This window comes from Dasypus novemcinctus, chromosome 23 (genome assembly GCF_030445035.2).
Source record: "Dasypus novemcinctus isolate mDasNov1 chromosome 23, mDasNov1.1.hap2, whole genome shotgun sequence".
Taxonomy (NCBI): domain Eukaryota; kingdom Metazoa; phylum Chordata; class Mammalia; order Cingulata; family Dasypodidae; genus Dasypus; species Dasypus novemcinctus.
Window position 1 is genome coordinate 18,447,804 of NC_080695.1, and position 17,780 is coordinate 18,465,583.

General features: G+C 50.4%; 1 protein-coding gene and 1 non-coding gene across 2 annotated transcripts; one reads left to right on the forward strand and one right to left on the reverse strand.

The window, feature by feature from the left end:
• Nucleotides 1–11,610: 11,610 nt before the first annotated feature.
• Nucleotides 11,611–13,070, reverse strand: LOC101421454 (claudin-3). Its single transcript, XM_004450931.5, has one exon. It carries the CDS (start codon nt 12,948–12,950, stop codon nt 11,970–11,972), a length of 981 nt encoding a protein of 326 aa, XP_004450988.3. The 5' UTR covers nt 12,951–13,070; the 3' UTR covers nt 11,611–11,969.
• A 3,343-nt stretch (nt 13,071–16,413) lies between these two features.
• On the forward strand, nt 16,414–16,520 carry LOC111762451 (U6 spliceosomal RNA). Its single transcript, XR_002795559.1, has one exon. It is a non-coding gene; the product is annotated as a U6 spliceosomal RNA (small nuclear RNA).
• The last annotated feature ends 1,260 nt before the right edge of the window (nt 16,521–17,780 follow it).

Consider the following 17,780-nt stretch of genomic DNA (forward strand, 5'->3'; position numbering starts at 1 on the left):
TAAGGGCAATCCTTCTGACATCCTCCAGACTCTTTTTTAGAGACTCATAGCCATATAAACTCATTTCTCCTTTCCATTTCCCCCTTGATTTAGGTCAAATAGCATTTTTAACTCCTGTTATTATATGTAGACAGGGATATTCTGCTGGTCCGCATTGAACCTTTAATTCAAGGTCATTTTCTACTTGCATCATCAGTTGGTACTTGGCAGTGATCCCTCGGTGCCAGGGAGGCTCATCCCCGGGTGTCATGTCCCACGCTGGGGGGAAGGCATTGCATTTACATGCTGAGTTTGGCTTCGAGACTGGCCACATTTGAGTAACATGAAGGCTGTCAGGAGGAAACTCCTAGGCACAGTGCTGCTCTAGGCCTTGTTCTTATTTCAGGCATATAGGCTCACAAGCATAGTCTTTAGTATCAGGGGCTTACTGTTGGATCCTCATTCCTTCCTGGTCCTTACCGTTGCACCTGGGGGAGTGCCGCTGCTCCCCTAGGGACCACGACAGAGCACCCCTGGCCAGGAACCCAGTACCCCCCCAGCTGTTGTTTTTAATTGTTTCCACTATGAGTATATCCAAACATTACCATGCACCCTGGACATATGCCCTGTATAACTCCCTGTCAACCATATATCACCTGTCAATAACATCCTATACCAGTATTCCTCCGCTGCCATTGTTGAACCACTCTGTGATCCAAAACTTCCTGAAAAGTGAAGCCCAATATAATGTCAGGATCCCTTACTAGTAAAATGGAATATAGCGATGGGTTTAAAGGTTAGATGTAGAATACGTATTGATTTGGAAAAATTCTACATCCTATCTTTTTCTTTTCTTTTTTCCTAATTATTGAGCTTCTCTTCACAAGAGCACTAGATCACAGTAATTCATATATACAATATACAGTACTCCCACACATCCACCATAAAACCTTTTCCCTTCCACAGCGATATTCTTATAACTTATTCATATCATATTTACTTAAACTGATGTACAGACTCTGAGACAATCGCTTTCAAACAAGGTGACATCTGTGCTTACATTGTGGTCCATAATTTAGGATATACAGTTTTCTAAATTTTTAGTTATCCTATGTTTTACATTATGGTTTACATTATTAGTCTGTCATCCCCTATATGTTTATGGTGTAATATTACATGTTTTATATCCATCCTTGTGTACTCTCGCGAAACTCCTCTCTTACCCCCACAATTACCTTGGTTCCATCCATTCAACATCCATTTTCCCCTCCCCTTGGGGCCCACAGTGACAGCCAATCTCCATTTCCCGAGGAGCCACATCCAGAGATACTTGCAACAGTGTTCAGAGCCTGACTTGCTCAACTGCCCTAATGCCCTGGGAGCCATCCTTTCTCTCGAGAGATACAGTTCCCTCTATTTGATGGCATTAGTCCTCCCCAGGATGTGGGTCCACCCCCACTCTCACTACTTGGGTCTCTACCCAATGGTACAACCCACCCTGGCAAAATGAGCATTCAGACATCCCCCAGGAGTCCATCCCACGTCAGACCATCCCCTCCGAGCATCCTAAACAGGTAACCCTCCTAATTATATTTTGATACGATTTTCTCAGCATTTACTCTTAACCAACACCTGACACTCTCCTATGTTCATATGTTGCCCCTCTCTCCCCCCAATTTTTGGGCAATATTACCCATCCACCCACCCATCCCCAGCCCCCCTCAAACCCGCAAAGCCCCACCCAAAGGCAACCCCTTGCCCCCATTTTATCTCTTCTTTGTGCTCATACTTACCACCAGCTCATCATAGATTCCACCCCTGCAGACGTCGACTCACATCCTTCCTCCACCCCCCGATTTCCTGTAAGCCTATCTTCCAGTCTCTAGCTCTCTGAGGCAGCTCGCTTATTTCATATCATTGAGGTCATGTAGTATTTGTCCTTCAATGCCTGGGTTGGTTCACTCAACATAAGGTTCTCAAGATTCATCCATGTTATCACGTGTGTTTGTAATGTATTTATTCTTATAGCCAAGTAGTATTCCATTGTATGTATATACCACATTTTATTGATCCACTCATCTGTTGATGGGCATTTGGGTTGATTCCAACTTTTGGCGATAGTGAACAATGCTGCTATGAACATTGGTGTACATATATCGGTTTGTGTCCTCGTTTTCAGTTCTGCTGGGTATATACCCAGCAGTGGTATTGCTGGGTCATATGGCAAATCTATGGTTAGTTTTTTGAGAAACCACCAAACTGTCCTCCAGAATGATTGGATCCTTCTGCATTCCCACCAGCAGTGGATGAGTGTTCCCCTTTCTTCACATCCTCTCCAGCATTTGTATTCTTCTGTTTTTTTCATAGCTGCCAATCTTATGAGAGTAAGTTGGTATCTCATTGTAGTTTTAATTTGCATTTCCCTGATAGCTAGAGATTTGGAGCATTTTTTCATGTGCTTTTTAGCCATTTGTATTTCTTCTATGGAGAAGTGTCTGTTTAAATCTTTTTCCCATTTTTTAAATGGGTTGTTTATCTTTTTATTTTCAAGATATATGAGTTCTTTATATATGCAAGTTATAAGTCTCTTATCAGATATATGGTTGCCAAATATTTTCTCCCATTGTGTGGGTTCCCTTTTTACTTTCTTGACAAACTCCTTTGAGGTGCAGAAGGCTTTAATTTCGAGGAAGCCCCATTTATCTATTTGTTCTTTTGCTGCTTGTGCTTTTGGTGTGATATTCATGAAGCCATTTCCTATTACAAGGTCCTGTAGATGTTTCCCTACACTGCTTTCCAAGGTCTTTATGGTCTTGACTCTTATATTTAGGTTTTTGATCCATCTTGAGTTGATCTTTGTATAAGGTGTGAGATGGTAATCCTCTTTCATTCTTTTACATATGGATATCCAGTTCTCCAGGCACCATTTCTTGAATAGGCCATTCTCTCCCAGTTGAGAGGGTTTGGTGGCTTTATCGAATATTATATGGCTATATATATGAGGTTCTATATCAGAACTTTCAGTTCGATTCCATTGGTCTGTGTGTCTCTCCTTATGCCAATACCATGCTGTTTTCACTACTGTAGCTTTGTAGTATGTTTTGAAGTCAGGAAGTGTGATTCCTCCAATTTCGTTTTTCTTTTTCAATATGTCTTTGGCTATTCGGGGCCTCTTTCCTTTCCAAATGAATTTCATAGTTAGTTTTTCTAGTTCCTTAAAGAAGGTTGTGTTGATTTTTATTGGGATTGCATTGAATGTGTAGATCAGTTTCGGTAGGATAGACATCCTATCCATGAACAAGGAATATTCTTCCATTTATTTAGGTCTTCTTTGATTTCCTTGAACAGTCTTGTATAGTTCTCAGTGTGTAAGTTTTTTACATCTTTAGTTAAATTTATTCCTAAATATTTGATTTTTTTATTTACTATTGTAAATGGTATTTGTTCTTGATTTCCTCCTGATCTTGCTCATTATTGGTGTACAAAAATGCTACTGATTTTTGCGCATTGATCTTATAACCTGCGACTTTACTAAACTCATTTATGAGTTCTAGAAGCTTTGTTGTATATCTCTCAGAGTTTTCTATGTATAGGATCATGTCATCTGCAAATAATGAAATTTTGACTTCTTCCTTTCCAATTTGAATGCCTTTTATATCTGGTTCTTGCCTCAGTGCTCAAGCAAGTACTTCTAAGAAAATGTTAAATAGAAGGGGAGACAATGGGCATCCTTGTCTTGATCCTGACTTTAGAGGGAAGGATTTTAGGATTTCTCCATTGTAAACAATGTTGGCTGTAGGTTTTTCATATATACTTTTTATCATGTTCAAAAAATTTCCTTGTATTCCGATCTTTTGGAGTGTTTTTATCAAGAAAGGGTGCTGTATTTTGTCAAATGCTTTTTCTGCATCTATAGATATAATCATGTGATTTTTTCCCTTCAATCTGTTTATATGGTGTATTACATTGATTGATTTTCTTATGTTGAACCATCCTTGCATACCTGGAATGAATCCCACTTGGTCGTGGTGTATAATTCGTTTAATGTGTTGTTAAATACGATTAGCAAGTATTTTGTTAAGTATTTTTGCGTCTAGGTTCATTAGAGAAATTGGTCTGTAATTTTCCTTTCTTGTGGTGTCTTTGTTTGGCTTTGGTACTAGGGTAATGTTGGCATCATAGAAGGAGTTAGGCAATGTTCCTTCTGTTTCGATTTTTTGGAATAATTTCAGCAGCATTGGTGTTAGTTCTTTCCAGAATGTTTTGTAGAATTCACCTGTGAAGCCGTCTGGCCCTGGGCTTTTCTTAGTTGGGAGGTTTTTAATGACTGATTCTATCTCTTTACTTGTGATTGGTTTGTTGAGATCATCAATTTCTTCTTTCGTGGGAAACGGACTTTGGCCCAGTGGTTAGGGCATCCGTCTACCACATGGGAGGTCCGCGGTTCAAGCCCCAGGCCTCCTTGACCCATGTGGAGCTGGCCCAAGCGCAGTGCTGATGTGCGCAAGGAGTGCCGTGCTACACAGGGGTGTCCCCCGCGTAGGGGAGCCCCACGCGCAAGGAGTGCACCCATAAGGAGAGCCGCCCAGCGCGAAGGAGGGAGCAGCCTGCCGAGGAATGGCGCCGCCCACACTTCCTGTGCCGCTGACGACAACAGAAGCGGACAAAGAAACAAGACGCAGCAAAAAGACACAGAAAACAGACAACGGGGGGAGGGGAGGGGAATTAAATAAATAAAAATAAATCTTTAAAAAAAAATTTCTTCTTTCATCAATATGGGCTGCTTATGTGTTTCTAGGAATTTGTCCATTTCCTCTGAATTGTCATTTTTGTTGGAATATAGTTTTTCAAAGTATCCTCTTATGATAGTCTTTATTTCTGTGGGGTCAGTGGTGATATCTCCTTTCTCATTTCTTATTTTGTGTATTTGCATCTTCTCTCTTTTTTTCTTTGTTAATCTCGCTAAAGGTTTGTCAATTTTGTTGATCTTCTCAAAAAACCAGCTCTTGGTCTTGTTTATCTTTTCAAGTGCTTTCTTATTTTCTATTTCATTTAGTTCTGCTCTTACCTTTGTTATTTCTTTCCTTCTTCTTCCTGTTGGATTACTTTGTTGTTTTTTTTCTAATTCCTCCAAATGTGCAGTTAGTTCTTCAATTTTTGCTCTTTCTTCTTTTTTGATATATGAATTTATGGCTATAAATTTCCCTCTCAGTACTGCTTTTGCTGCATCCCATAAATTTTGGTATGTTGTGTTATCATTATCATTTGTTTCAAGGTAGTCGTTGATTTCTTTTGAGATTTCCTCTTTGACCCACTGTTTATCTAAGAGTGTGCTGTTTAATTTCCAAATCATGGTGTGAAATCTGGGCCTCTGACCCTTGCAAATTTCCAGCTTCACTCCACTGTGGTCAGAGATATTATTTTGTATGATTTCAATCTTTCTGAATTCACTAAGCCTTTCTTTGTGGCCTAGCATATGGTCTATCTTGGAGAATGATCCATGTGCGCTTGAGAAAAATGTATATCCTGCTGTGTTTGGGTGTAATGATCTATATATGTCTATTAGATCCATATAACTGCTTCTTTTTTGCCCATTTTTCTGTTGGATTGTCATACTATCCCTTACTAATTTGCAGGAACTCTTTTTTTTTTTTTAAGATTTACTTACTTACTAACCCCCTCCTTGTTTTTGAGCTTGCTGTCTGCTCTCTGTGTCTATTCACTGTGTGTTCTTCTGTGTCTGCTTGTCTTCTCTTTGGGTGGCACCGAGAACTGATCCTGTGACCTTCTGGAGTGGGAGAGAGATGCTGAATCGCTTGAGCCACCTCAGCATCCTGGTCTGCTGCGTCTCTTATTGTCTCTCCTCTGTGTCTCTTTTGTTGCGTCATCTCGATGTGCCAGCTCTCCACATGGGCCAGCTTGCCTTCACCAGGAGTTCCCAGGAATCAAACCCTGGACCTCCTATATGGTAGACAGGAGTCCAATCACTTGAGCCACATCCTCTTTCCTGCAGGAGCTCTTTTGATATTAGGTATGTTAACTCTCTTTTTCTGTTATATACAATGCAAATATTTTCTCTGTTTATTGCTTGTCTTCGAACTTTATTTTTCCCTCTATATTAATATTTTATATTTATGCAAACAAATCTGACAATATTTTAAAAAAATTCCTTATGGGTTTTGTTTCTTATATAGGAGGACTTTTCTTGCATCAATATTATAAAAATGCTTCCCCACATTTTCTTTTAGTTCTTTCATAGTTTTTTTTTCACATGAGATCTTTAATTACCATCTGGATTCCCAATGAATTGCCAACTCCCCAGTGATGGCAGGGTTTGGACAGGGAAAGGTGGCCTCAGGTAGAAGGAGGAAGGATGGTAAAAGGTGGACCAGCAGGGTTTGCTTGGGGAAGGGGCAGTGCAGGCCTGGGCTGCTAGGCTGAAGAATGTGCATGGAATCGCAACTCCACATTCCTGTGCACTGTTTTCCGACCTTCCCTCTTGCCGTTCCTGGATACGAATTTTCTGCTTCAATCAGGTTGACCTCCTGATCACACCCACCCATACCCTTTTTTTGCCCACCGCCTTGCATTTCAGTGACTCCCACCTGGAAACCTTCGCCCCTTAGTCCCTCCCATCTGAAACCTCCCTATTTTCAAGGCCTGGTTCAAGGACCCTTCCGTGAAGCCTTCCCAGCTGCAGCCCCTCATGACCTCTGAACTCTTCTAGAAACAACCTGCTGTTCCTCGAGTGCACATCAGACACAGTTTTCTTCTCTCAACTGCCCCACGGGCCTGAAGCTTGTCTCTGCTGCTGTGTTTCTCTGTGCTGGCCCTCTGCTTGGCTGGGGACATGCACAGGCGAGCAGGATGCTCAGGGGGCAGGAGAACAAGGCTCGAGGCGATGCCGGCATAGTGTGGCCAAGGTCGCAGGTCTTGCTGCCCAGGATTCTGCGGGAATTGGCTGGGTGTCAGGGGAGCTTGCCTCAGTTGAGACATGAAGTTGACCTCTCAGTTTGCCAAATGGGGTGCAACGAGGGTGAGGAAGCTGCCAGAAGGGTTTGTGCTGAGGCCCAGGGGCCTGAGTGTGCAGGGTTTTTTAAAAGATACTTAGATTACACAAATGTCACATCAAAAAATATAGGGGATTCCCATAAGCCCTGTTCCCCACGTCTCCCACACTTTCCCACATTAGCAACATCCTTCCTTAGAGAGGTACATTCATTGCAATTGATGAACACATTAAGCATGGATTAAAGTTTACATTGTCGTTTATACGCTCTCCCACTCAATTCCATAGGTTATAGCAAGATATAGAATGAGGGAAGCAGACTTGGCCCAGTGGTTAAGGCGTCTGCCTACCACATGGGAGGTCTGCGGTTCAAACCCCGGGCCTCCTTGACCCGTGTGGAGCTGGCCCATGCGCAGTGCTGATGCGCGCAAGGAGTGCCCTGTCATGCAGGGGTGTCCCCCGCATAGGGGAGCCCCACACACAAGGAGTGCGCCCCGTAAGGAGAGCACGAAAGAAAGTGCAGCCTGCCCAGGAGTGGCAGCCACACATGCGGAAGAATAGACATAGATTCCTGGTGCTGCTGACAACAATACAACAATGGAAGCAGACATGGAAGAACACCCAGTGAAGAGACACAAAGAGCAGACAAATTGTGGTGGGGGAAGGGGGAGATAATAAAAAATTATTGAAAAAAAAAGATATATAATGGTCTGCATCTGTCATTGCAATGTCATTTAGGACAATTTCCAAGTTCTGAAAATGCCCCCGTATTACACCTGCTTTTCCCTCTCCCTGCCTGAGTGCAGGGTTTTTGAGGAAATGAAGGATGGGGGGTGGGGAGAAGGGAGTGGGCAGTGGAAGTGGAGACCCAGAGGTCAGCCGGCTTATGTCATGGTGTCCGTGCGGGATGCTGAGAGCCGTGGGGTGGGGGCGGGGCCCGGAGGGCTTTAAGGAGGGTCAGGTCAGGTCAGGCAGGGCCAAGCTTGTGAGGTCACTCGGCTGTTCTGAGATTGGCAAGGGGCGAGCAGGGCTGGGGTGCGGAGGAGCCCGGAGGAGGCTGTTGTGGAAAGATGCTGCTGGCCCGGCCGGAGTCGGGCCGGTGCAGGTGGGGAACAAGAGGTGGACACGGCTAGAAGTCATGAGAAGGTGGTGGACATGGCTAGAAGTCACGAGAAGGCTGGCCTGGGCGGCCTGGGAGTTGCCAGGGGGCAGCCTCCTCGTGTCCTTAGTCCTGGCGGTGCTGTTGGGTCGTGCCTTCCTTGCGGGGGCTGAGACCCAGCAGGGACAGAGCCACGTCGTTCCTGGGCGGCGAGCACCAGAAGCCAGTGTCCCGGCGTGGCTGACCTTCAGCGGAGCGTTGGTGGGGAGGGAGAAGGAAGGGACGGTCTGTTCCTCCTGGCCGACCGCGGACCTTGAGGGAGCCACAATAAACGCTGTGTTTGTTTGATAAAGCACTTTCGGTTTGGCAGAGGAAGAGCTAGAACAGGTGTGGCAAGGCCCGGGTGGCCCGTGGCACAACGGGGGGGATGTGTGTGTGTGTGGGGGGACAGAGCCCCAGCGCCTGGCAGGGGGCTCCTGGGCTGTGGGTGCTGAGGAAGTGAGGGACTTTCTCACCACCCAGCCTTCTTGCTCATGCTCCCAAGTTCCCGCCGGCGCTGAATATACCAACTTGTTAACGGTCCAAAGGCACCGTCAGTGGAGCTGCTGCCGTGTGCCTAGCGTCAGGCCAGGTGCTTCTCCGGCACGCAGTAGGCCTTACCACTTTCCCGTGCTGGCCTGGGCTGGGTGCTGCAGACAGATGCCCAGAACAGTGTCCCTGGCGTTGGTGGAAAAAGCCTGACAAGAAGCAACACGACGATCTAGTGTCGTACGTGCTGGGATGGGGTGAGAAAGGGCCACGGGGGACCTCAGAGGAGGGCTTGGCTCACCACCCCCTGCTCAGCCCATGCGGTGCAGGCTGCCGTGCTCATACTCATTCTGCAGTGGAGGAAACTGAGGCTAGAGGTGTGAACTGCCCTGCTCACCTGCTCAGTCTGATTCTGGCTGATTTTCTTCTGTCTGGAGTGATAAGAATGAGACAAGCTAGTGGGGCCCTTGTATACCATCTGGTTCAGCTGATGGGGAAACTGAGGCCCGGGGTTATTACTGAGACAAGAAATGAGCGGCTAAGTGAGCCGGGCCTAGAAACCAGCTTTCCTGCTCCCCCGGCTCTTGGCGTCATAGGCCGATCTCCAGCCTTCCCAGATCTTCCCGGGGACGCCTGACCTGGGGCCCCCAGCTTGTGGACTGTGTGCTGCAGGCTGTCCCCTCTGCTTAGCCCTGGACTCTAGAAAGCAGAGGAAGAGAAGGGTCAGGCCCTGGAACAGGCAGGGATGTGGGGGGGAGGGGGTGGGGCACGTGAACTGGAGCAGGAGCCCTGCCCCCAGAGGGCCCCGGGGAGCCTAGGCTTGGGAGAGACTGGGGCGCCAAGGAGGGTCTGAGGCCCCAGAGCCGTACCACCCCCCACCTCCACGGGCGTGGGCCAGTGGGTCTGCCTCCCTTTTTGACCTCTGGCTTGAGGGTGCTGGCGTGGGTAGGGTGGGCAGGCCAGCTCTGGGCCTCAGACTTGGGGTGCAATTCCCTGCTCCTGCCTCCAGGGAGCTCTGGGACAAAGGCATCCCCCACGCTTGCCTGCAGCCTGCTTATTCAATTTCCCGCTCCCTGTTTCCTTCTCCCCAGGCTAGAAGAGTGGTTCCCACAGGGGACCCACTGGGGAGGGAGTAATCCAAAAACCCAGCGCTTTCCTGGAACCTCACCAAGAAGGACCTAAAGCTAGAGAACACACCATTAACTGTAACTGGCTTCCTTGTCCTTGGTCATAAGGCCTGTTCCTTAACTGGAAGGAGAATCCTTCTGGAGCCAAGTGGAGAGACTACCTGGTATTCTACCAAGAAATGCGCCTGCCCCAGGCACCTTTTGCTTCAGCTTTGGGGGAAGGGAGGGGGATTGATGCAGGTAAAAAACGTGAGCTACAATAACTCAGACATAATTCCAAGTCTCTTGTCCCCAAACACTGTCCTAGGACCCTGGCTCCCCCTTCACTTGCCAGCCCTGGTCCACCATTCCCTTTATAAGTAAACCTCTTGGACACACGGTCTAGCTGTCCTGTTTTCATGTTCGTCCTCTGCTTCTGCCCCTAGCCCCCTTGCCTAGGCCACCAGTGCTACCTTGATGCCATCACTTCCACAGCTTCTCCTCGAGCCGCTTCTGCAGCCTTGGAGATTGGTGCCAAGGCCCGCCTTCTTGAAACCTTTTTCTTTTGGTTTCTAGAGTGACCTCATCCACTCCTCTGGTTTCGGTTGCCACCTGTATGCTAAAGACTCCCCAGTTTATCTCTCCCGAGACCCAGATTTATATATATCCTCCCATTTCCTGGACATCTCCACTTGGATGTCCCCAAGGCTTGTCAAACTCTGTACATTAAAAATGGAACTCATCATCTTCTCCAGAGACCTGGTCATCTGGGTCCCCTCTTTTGGCAAGTGGCACCACCATCCAATCAGTGGCCTAAGGTGGAAAACCTGGGGGTCCCTAGATTCTTTCCTTACCCGCACATCCACCTGGCTCTCAAGCCCAGCAGGTTTTGCTACCCTAACAGCACCTCACCAGGTGCTGTCCCAGCCCCTCTGGCCCTGCTCCCTGCCCCCCCTGGCCCTGTCGTCCTTCTCGCTGCATCTTCATGCCTTGGAGGGCTACAGCTCCTCTCTCCCGCCTTCATCTCCTTCCTGGAATCCCAGCTCAGCAGCGACTGCTGGAGAGGTTATTGTAGAGTATAAATCTGCCCAGGTGCTTCCCAGTCACGACTCCTGGAACACACGGAGTTAGGTCCAAAGTCTGTAATTCTGCACACGATTCTCGCCATGACTTGGCCTCCGCTGGGCCCTGGGGTCTCGTCGCCACTTCCTCTCTGCCTTTGCTACCCAGCCATGCAGAATCTCACCCCCCTGTGGGCCCCCTGTGCTCTGCCTGCACCTACCTTCTCAGGGTGGTCGTCCTGAGCCCTCTTTGAGGAGCAGAAGCAAGTCACACCCCCATTCTGAGCCCCCACCCCCTTTTCCTCCCTTGAGGTTCCCAGGAAGATGGTGGGGCCCCTCACTGGTGTCTCCTTCTGGAAAGAAGATTCTGCCTAGCTTGATTTTTTTGGTGGTACGTTTTTACCAAAACAATGGGTCTTTTTGTTTTCCTTTTCCAAATATGAAATCACACTATTGAATGTGCTCTTTCAACCACACCGGAGATTCCAATGGGTGCTCCAAGCACAAACCCAGATGGCACAGCCTTGAGAAGAGGGTCCCTGACAGGTGTCCTCCCCGGGAGCCCCAGCCTCCCTCTGCCACCACCTGCTGGAGGTGCTCAGGCTTTCTTTCAGGACAGGGCCTTGGCCTGGGCCATAGGGGCCTTGGCTTGGTCATTTCCGGAATCCCCAGTGAGTAGCCAGAAGTCAGCACCCAGCAACCCCACCTTCTGGGTTCCTGAACCCCTGGTCTTCTCTAAGCTCCATCCCCCTGGCAGGAGAGCGGAGGGGGCACTTTGCAGGGAGAAGGAAACCTGTCGGCGCTCAGGACACGGGGGGCGCCTGCAACTGCAAAACGAAAGCCTTTTATTGAAAAATATTAAGTGGCCCGTTTCAAAGCTGCCGGTCCCTGCCCATCGCGGGCTCTGGAACCGAGGCCCGAAACGGCGGGCAAGAAGCGGTGGCCACCCCAGCTCCACGCTCCAGAAGGGCGAGGTTTCATTGTCCCTGCGGGCTGGTCCCTGGGCCCCCCAATCCGGCTCCCCCCGGCCACGGAGAGGTGGCGGCGGGCGAAATCGGGAGCCTGGGCCGGTCGCGCCCCGTCGAGCGAGGGGCCTGCCTGGCATCTGCTCTCCGTTGCCAGGCCGCAGCCTGGACTGGGCGTGCGCTCCAGCGGGTGGGGGAGGGGGTCCCCCTCGCCTGCCCCTTTCAGACGTAGTCCTTGCGGTCGTACGCAGTGGTCGTACCGGTGACCTGCCCGACCGAGCGCGGCGCGGAGTAGAGGATCTTGGGGGGCACATACTTCTTCTCGCGCGGCGGGCACGAGCAGCAGAGCAGCGCGCCCCCCAGCAGCTGCAGCGCCGCGGCGGCCCAGCCCACGTACAGGCCCGCGCCCAGCTCGCGCTTCTGCGAGTCGACCACCAGAGGGTTGTAGAAGTCCCCGATGATGGTGTTGGCCGACCAGGACACGGGCACGAGGGTGAGCAGGGCGGCCAGCAGGTAGAGCACGCCCGCCACGATGGTGATCTTGGCCTTGGCCGCGTCGTCCTGCACGCAGTTGGTGCACTGGGCGCCCACGAGCGCCACGAGGAGCCCGAAGGCGGCCAGCAGGATGGCGACGACGATGAGCGCGCGGGCCGCCTGCAGGTCCTGCGGCAGCGCCAGCAGCGAGTCGTACACCTTGCACTGCATCTGCCCCGTGCTCTGCACCACGCAGTTCATCCACAGGCCCTCCCAGATGATCTGCGCCGTGATGATGTTGCTGCCGATGAAGGCCGTCACGCGCCACATGGGCAGCGCGCAGCACACGATCGTGCCCAGCCAGCCCAGCACGGCCAGCGACGTGCCCGCGATCTCCAGGCCCATGGACATGGCTGCGGCGCCGAAGCCGGCTCCGCCCGGCGGCTCGGGGTGCGAGACCACTGGGGGCCCGGCGCTGGGTCCCGGCGCGAGGGTGCCGCGCGCCGACCGACCGGCAGACGGACGCGCGGACGACGCGCGCGCTAACGGCTCGGCTCGGCACCTCGCGCGGCGGCGGCGCCTGCACCTGCCTGTGGCTTTGTGGGCGGGCGCCGGCGACTGGGCTGGCCCTGGGCTGGGGCTGGTTAGTCTTCGCTCGGTGCCAAGCGCCCGGGTGGGGGCGGAGCCGCGCTCTCCGGGGCCTGGGGACAGTGACGTGGCCCCCACCATCTCCCCCGCCCCACCTTCTCGGAGCGCCCTGGGAGGAAGGGCTGGGCCATGAGTGGCGCACAGCGCGGGGGTGGCGGGTGCCAAGGAGGGCGGGGCCAGCGCCCCCACCCCCAACTTGCTCCTCATTCCTCACTGCTCAGGAAAGATTTATCCGGGACAGGGACAGGCTGGGGCACAGGGTGCTTCAGGGATTTGGGGTGTAAGCTACAATTTTCTTGACCACCCACCCCACCCCCCATTTTCAGCGTTGGTGGCACGGGCGGCGTGGGGATGGGGGCGCTGCAGGATCCCGGGAACCGCGGGGATAGAAAGGGCCCGTGTGGGCGTGGCCGCCGCTGTTTTCCGAAGGCGGGAGGCTGTCCCCGAGCTGCGCACCTGCTCCTTGGTCCCTCAGGCCTCCGAGGCAGCACAGGTCGCTCAGGGTCCCCGCCTAATGCAGGTCGGTGACGTTGTCCAGAGCTGGAGGAGCTGGGCCCAGAAGCCACGACCGGCTTGCAAAGCCCCGGATGTCCTGAGCCGAGCGCCCAGTGCAAATCCTCTTCCAGTCCTGCTCCAGCTCCTGCTGCTCTCATACCTTGCAGTGAGCCTGGATCCCTTTAACTGAGCGGCATTCTCTTCCCAGAACCCACGTGGTCCTCAGGGAGCCCTTGACCGCCCTGGGTCTGAGCCCAGAGTCAGTGGCAGTGTCCACGTTAATGAACGCGTGGCGCAAGAGGTTTGAGCCAGACAAACATGGCCTGCAGTGCCCTCGTTCCCACGCCTGGATTGGTCATACCTGGCCCAGGAGCCCGCCCAGGACCCCTCAGAGAGGAAGCCTGAGTCCAAACAACGACCTTGGAGGTTGGACCTGTCCCATTCTGTCCCCTCCCCTTCCAAGTCCACGCTCCTAATTCAGGGCCCCTGCACTTGCTGCTCCCACTGCGTGGAACACTCTCCCTCAGATATCCTTCCCTCTTTCAGATTTTTTGCTCTCAGGGAGACCTTCTCCGACTGTCCTATTTAAGATCACAGCTTTGCACCCCATACTCTCCTGTCCCTCTTTCCAACTTTATATGCTTCTTGGCATTTACCACTATCTGGACATACGCTACATTTTTCTAACTTAATTTTTACTGTCTTTCTCCCTGTTGGAGACTGTCAGCTCCTTGAGGGCAAGGGTTTTTGCCATTTTTATTCTCTGCCAAGTCGCTGGTGCCTGGAATGGTGATGGGTACTCAAGATACATTTGTTTAGTGACTTGAATGATGGAAAGACATCCTTTCCTTGTGCTCCTGACCCTGCCCACCCAGATCCTCCCACCGGTGTGAACGGCTGATGACGGGGTGCTGTATTACCCGAAACAGGGGGCGTTGCAATCTTGTAGGAACCAAGGGCCCTTTCAAGCAAGGTGAGAGACCTCGCTGAGCTGGCCTTAGAGAGTTTTCTGATTTGCCTCATCTTTCCAATTATAGGCGTGCAACCTGCTTCCTCTTTCACACGTGTCCAGGCCCCAGGATGATAGAAGAATAAGACAACAGGGCCAGGAGTTCTAATTCTTGTAGGGGCAAAGGTCTTGGGGCTTGGCCCGTTGGGGCTGGGCAGGGCAGGGCTGGGTGTGCCCGGCCAGATGGCCCAGCTGATGCCAGGGAGGGGGTGCCTGGGAGAAAGTTGGTGGAGTGCACGTCTGCCTCTGTGTACTGCTGGTTGCTATGGTTTCCTGGTTAGTGGGGATGGCTTTGGGCCAGAGAAGGGTGGCGCCCCCATGCGGTGTGGCTGGGCATCGGGCTGGGTCTGAGGTCAGATGCTTCTGGACAGAGAGAGGGCCCCTGCAGATCTGCCAATTGTACCTGGGTTAGGTGTCTTGCCAGCTGTGCGGCTGGGCAAAGGCATGTCACCTCACTTAGCCTCAGTTTCCTCCTCTGTAAAATGATGATGTCCATGTGACTTGTCTCACAGGGATGTGGTGAGAATGGAGGCAGCCACAGCGTACTGTAAACAAGGGCAGGGCAAGCAAATGTGCCAAGAAACTGTGTGGAGAAAAGAGCGTGGGGTTCCGCCAAGCCAGTTAGATCCGCATTTGAGGACTGGCTCGACTCCCAGCTGGCCCGCCGACCCCTTGACAAGTCCCTCTCCCACCTGGAGTTTCAGTTTCCTCGTCTGTGAAGAGGGGGTTGCTCTGGGTTGCTTGGGGTGGGGTGTGTGGGCAGGACGGGCCTGTTCGTCCCTGAGCCTCAGGGAAGTGGATCTGCTGAGCAGGGCCACGAGGCCAGGAGGCGAGCAGGACAGATAACTCTGTGCCCAGGGGCCAAACTTCAGGGACTCTGCAGAGAAGACTTTGACGCTGGGTAAAAGCTCCAATCAGCCTTTTGCTCAATATCCACTATGATTCTCACAACTTAATAATAATAGAAAGACAAATAACCCAATTAAAAAGGGTGGAGGACATGAATAGACATTTTCCCAAAGGAGATATAGAAATGGCCAATAAGCACAGGAAAAGATGCTGTTAGTCATTAGAGAAATGCAAATCAGAACCATGAGAAAGCTACCACTTACACCCACTGGGAGGGCTGTACTAAAAACGACAGCGTATAATAAGTGTCGGTGAGGATGTGGAGAAATGGGAACCCTTACACAGTACTGGTGGGAATGCAAAATGGTGCAGCTGCTTTGGAAAACAGTCTGGCAGTTCCTCAGAATGTTGACATAGAGTTACCAGATGACCCGGCAATTCCATTTCTAGGTATTTACCCAAGAGAAATAAAAACATATGTTCACAAAAAAACTTGTACACAAATGTTCATTGCAGCATTATTCATAAAAGCCCCAAAGTGGAAATAACCCAAATGTCCATCAACTGATGAATGGATAAACAAAATGTGGTATATCTAGGCAGTAGAAAATCATTCAGTCTGAATAAGAATGAAGTACTGATTCAGTACGGACTTGGCCCAGTGGTTAGGGCGTCCGCCTACCACATGGGAGGTCCGCGGTTCAAACCCCGGGCCTCCTTGACCTGTGTGGAGCTGGCCCGTGAGCAGTGCTGACACGCGCAAGGAGTGCCGCACCATGCAGGGGTGTCCCCCGCCACGCAGGGGTGTCCCCTGCGTAGGGGAGCCCCACGCGCAAGGAGTGTGCCCCGTAAGGAGAGCTGCCCAGCGTGAGAGAAAGTGCAGCCTGCCCAGGAATGGCGCCGCCCACACTTCCTGTGCCGCTGACAACAGAAGTGGACAAAAGAAACAAGACGCAGCAAATAGACACAGAGAACAGATAACTGGCGGGTGTGTGTGTGTGTGTGTAAATAAATAAATAAATCTTTAAAAAAAAAAAAGAATGAAGTAACTGATATAGGTTACAACATGGATGAACTGTGAAAACATGCTAAGTGAAAGAAAGCAGTCATAAAAGACCAAATATTGTATGATTCCATTTACATGAAATATCCAGAGTAGGCAAATCTATAGAGTCAGAAAGTAGATCAATAGTGCTCGCTTCGGCAGCACATATACTAAAATTGGAACGATACAGAGAAGATTAGCATGGCCCCTGCGCAAGGATGATACGCAAATTCGTGAAGCGTTCCATATTTTTATGATGGGAACGAGTGTTGTTGGGGGGGGGGGAGAGGGGGGGTGGGGGGGTGGGGTTGAATGGGACCTCACATATATATTTTTAATGTAATATTATTACAAAGTCAATAAAAAATTAAAAAATTAAAAAAAAAAAAAGAAATTGAAGGGAAAAAAAAAAAAAAAAAAAGAAAGTAGATCAATAGATGTCTATGGCTAGGGTTGGGCTGGGGGTGGGTTTAGGGGAAATGGACAATGACTGCCTTTGGGTATGGGGTTTCTTTTGGGGGTAATAAAAATGTTCTAAAATTGTGTGATGGCTGCACAACTCTATGAATATACTAAAAACCAATGAATTGTACAACTTCAATTGATCAATTGTATAGTATATAAATTATATTTCAATGAACTGTTAAAAAAATTTCCACCATGGTATCCGGGGCCTGCAGCGTGTGTCTGCATGTGCGTATGTAATTGTGTGTGCGTGCTGAGATGCTGGGAATGAGGATGGAGTGAAGGGGTCTTTGAATGGAGAGTGTGGTAAGTGTACGGGAAGAGGGTGACACAGGTCCATAGCAGCAGGAGCCAAGTATGTCCAGTGCTCCAGGAATGGACCCATGCAGTAATTTCCGACGGATCCCAGGGAAAGAGCTGTTCTGGGGCTGGGCTGGTCCAGGGCAGATTCCTATAGATGACTGGGCAAGATTTGGTTGGTAGAGATGATTATGTGTGTTTTGGGACAATGTGGTGTGCACGTGTGTGTGTGTGTGTGATTCCAAGGAGCAAAAAGCTAGAAAAAGGAACCAAGAGAAGAGCTTCCATGATTGAGAGATCAGCCTGTGCCCAATCTGCCCCATGCCCAGGACCTCAGTGCCTGCCTCTCCCCTGCAGCTGCTGCTGCTTGGCAGCGTCCTCTTCCTCCTGCTCCACCACGCTCAGCTCACCCTCACCGTCCTCTAGGAGACAATCTCTGGGAGGGCCAGAATCCTACAATGTCTAAGGATGGAAGAGGTGAGAGTTGAGTGCAGAAGGGAGGAGCCCACAGACTAAGGAGTGTTTTGGGGCCCCAAATGTGCTGGTTGGGGGTAGGCCTAGAACCCCAGAGTGAGGAGGCACAGGGAGCCCATCCATGCACATGATGTCACCCTTTGACTGGCTCCAGCGTCTGGATATCAGTGTGGTCATGGGTATGTGCATCTGTGTGCGCAGTGGTGTACATGACTGTAGATGCGTGTGTGGTATGTGATAGAATTTGGTAACTAAGTGTGGTACTTGTGGTGGA

What these genes read in the sequence shown, in the direction of transcription:
- LOC101421454 (XM_004450931.5), bottom strand. Translation starts at nt 12,950, where the DNA reads ATGGTGGGGGCCACGTCACTGTCCCCAGGCCCCGGAGAGCGCGGCTCC.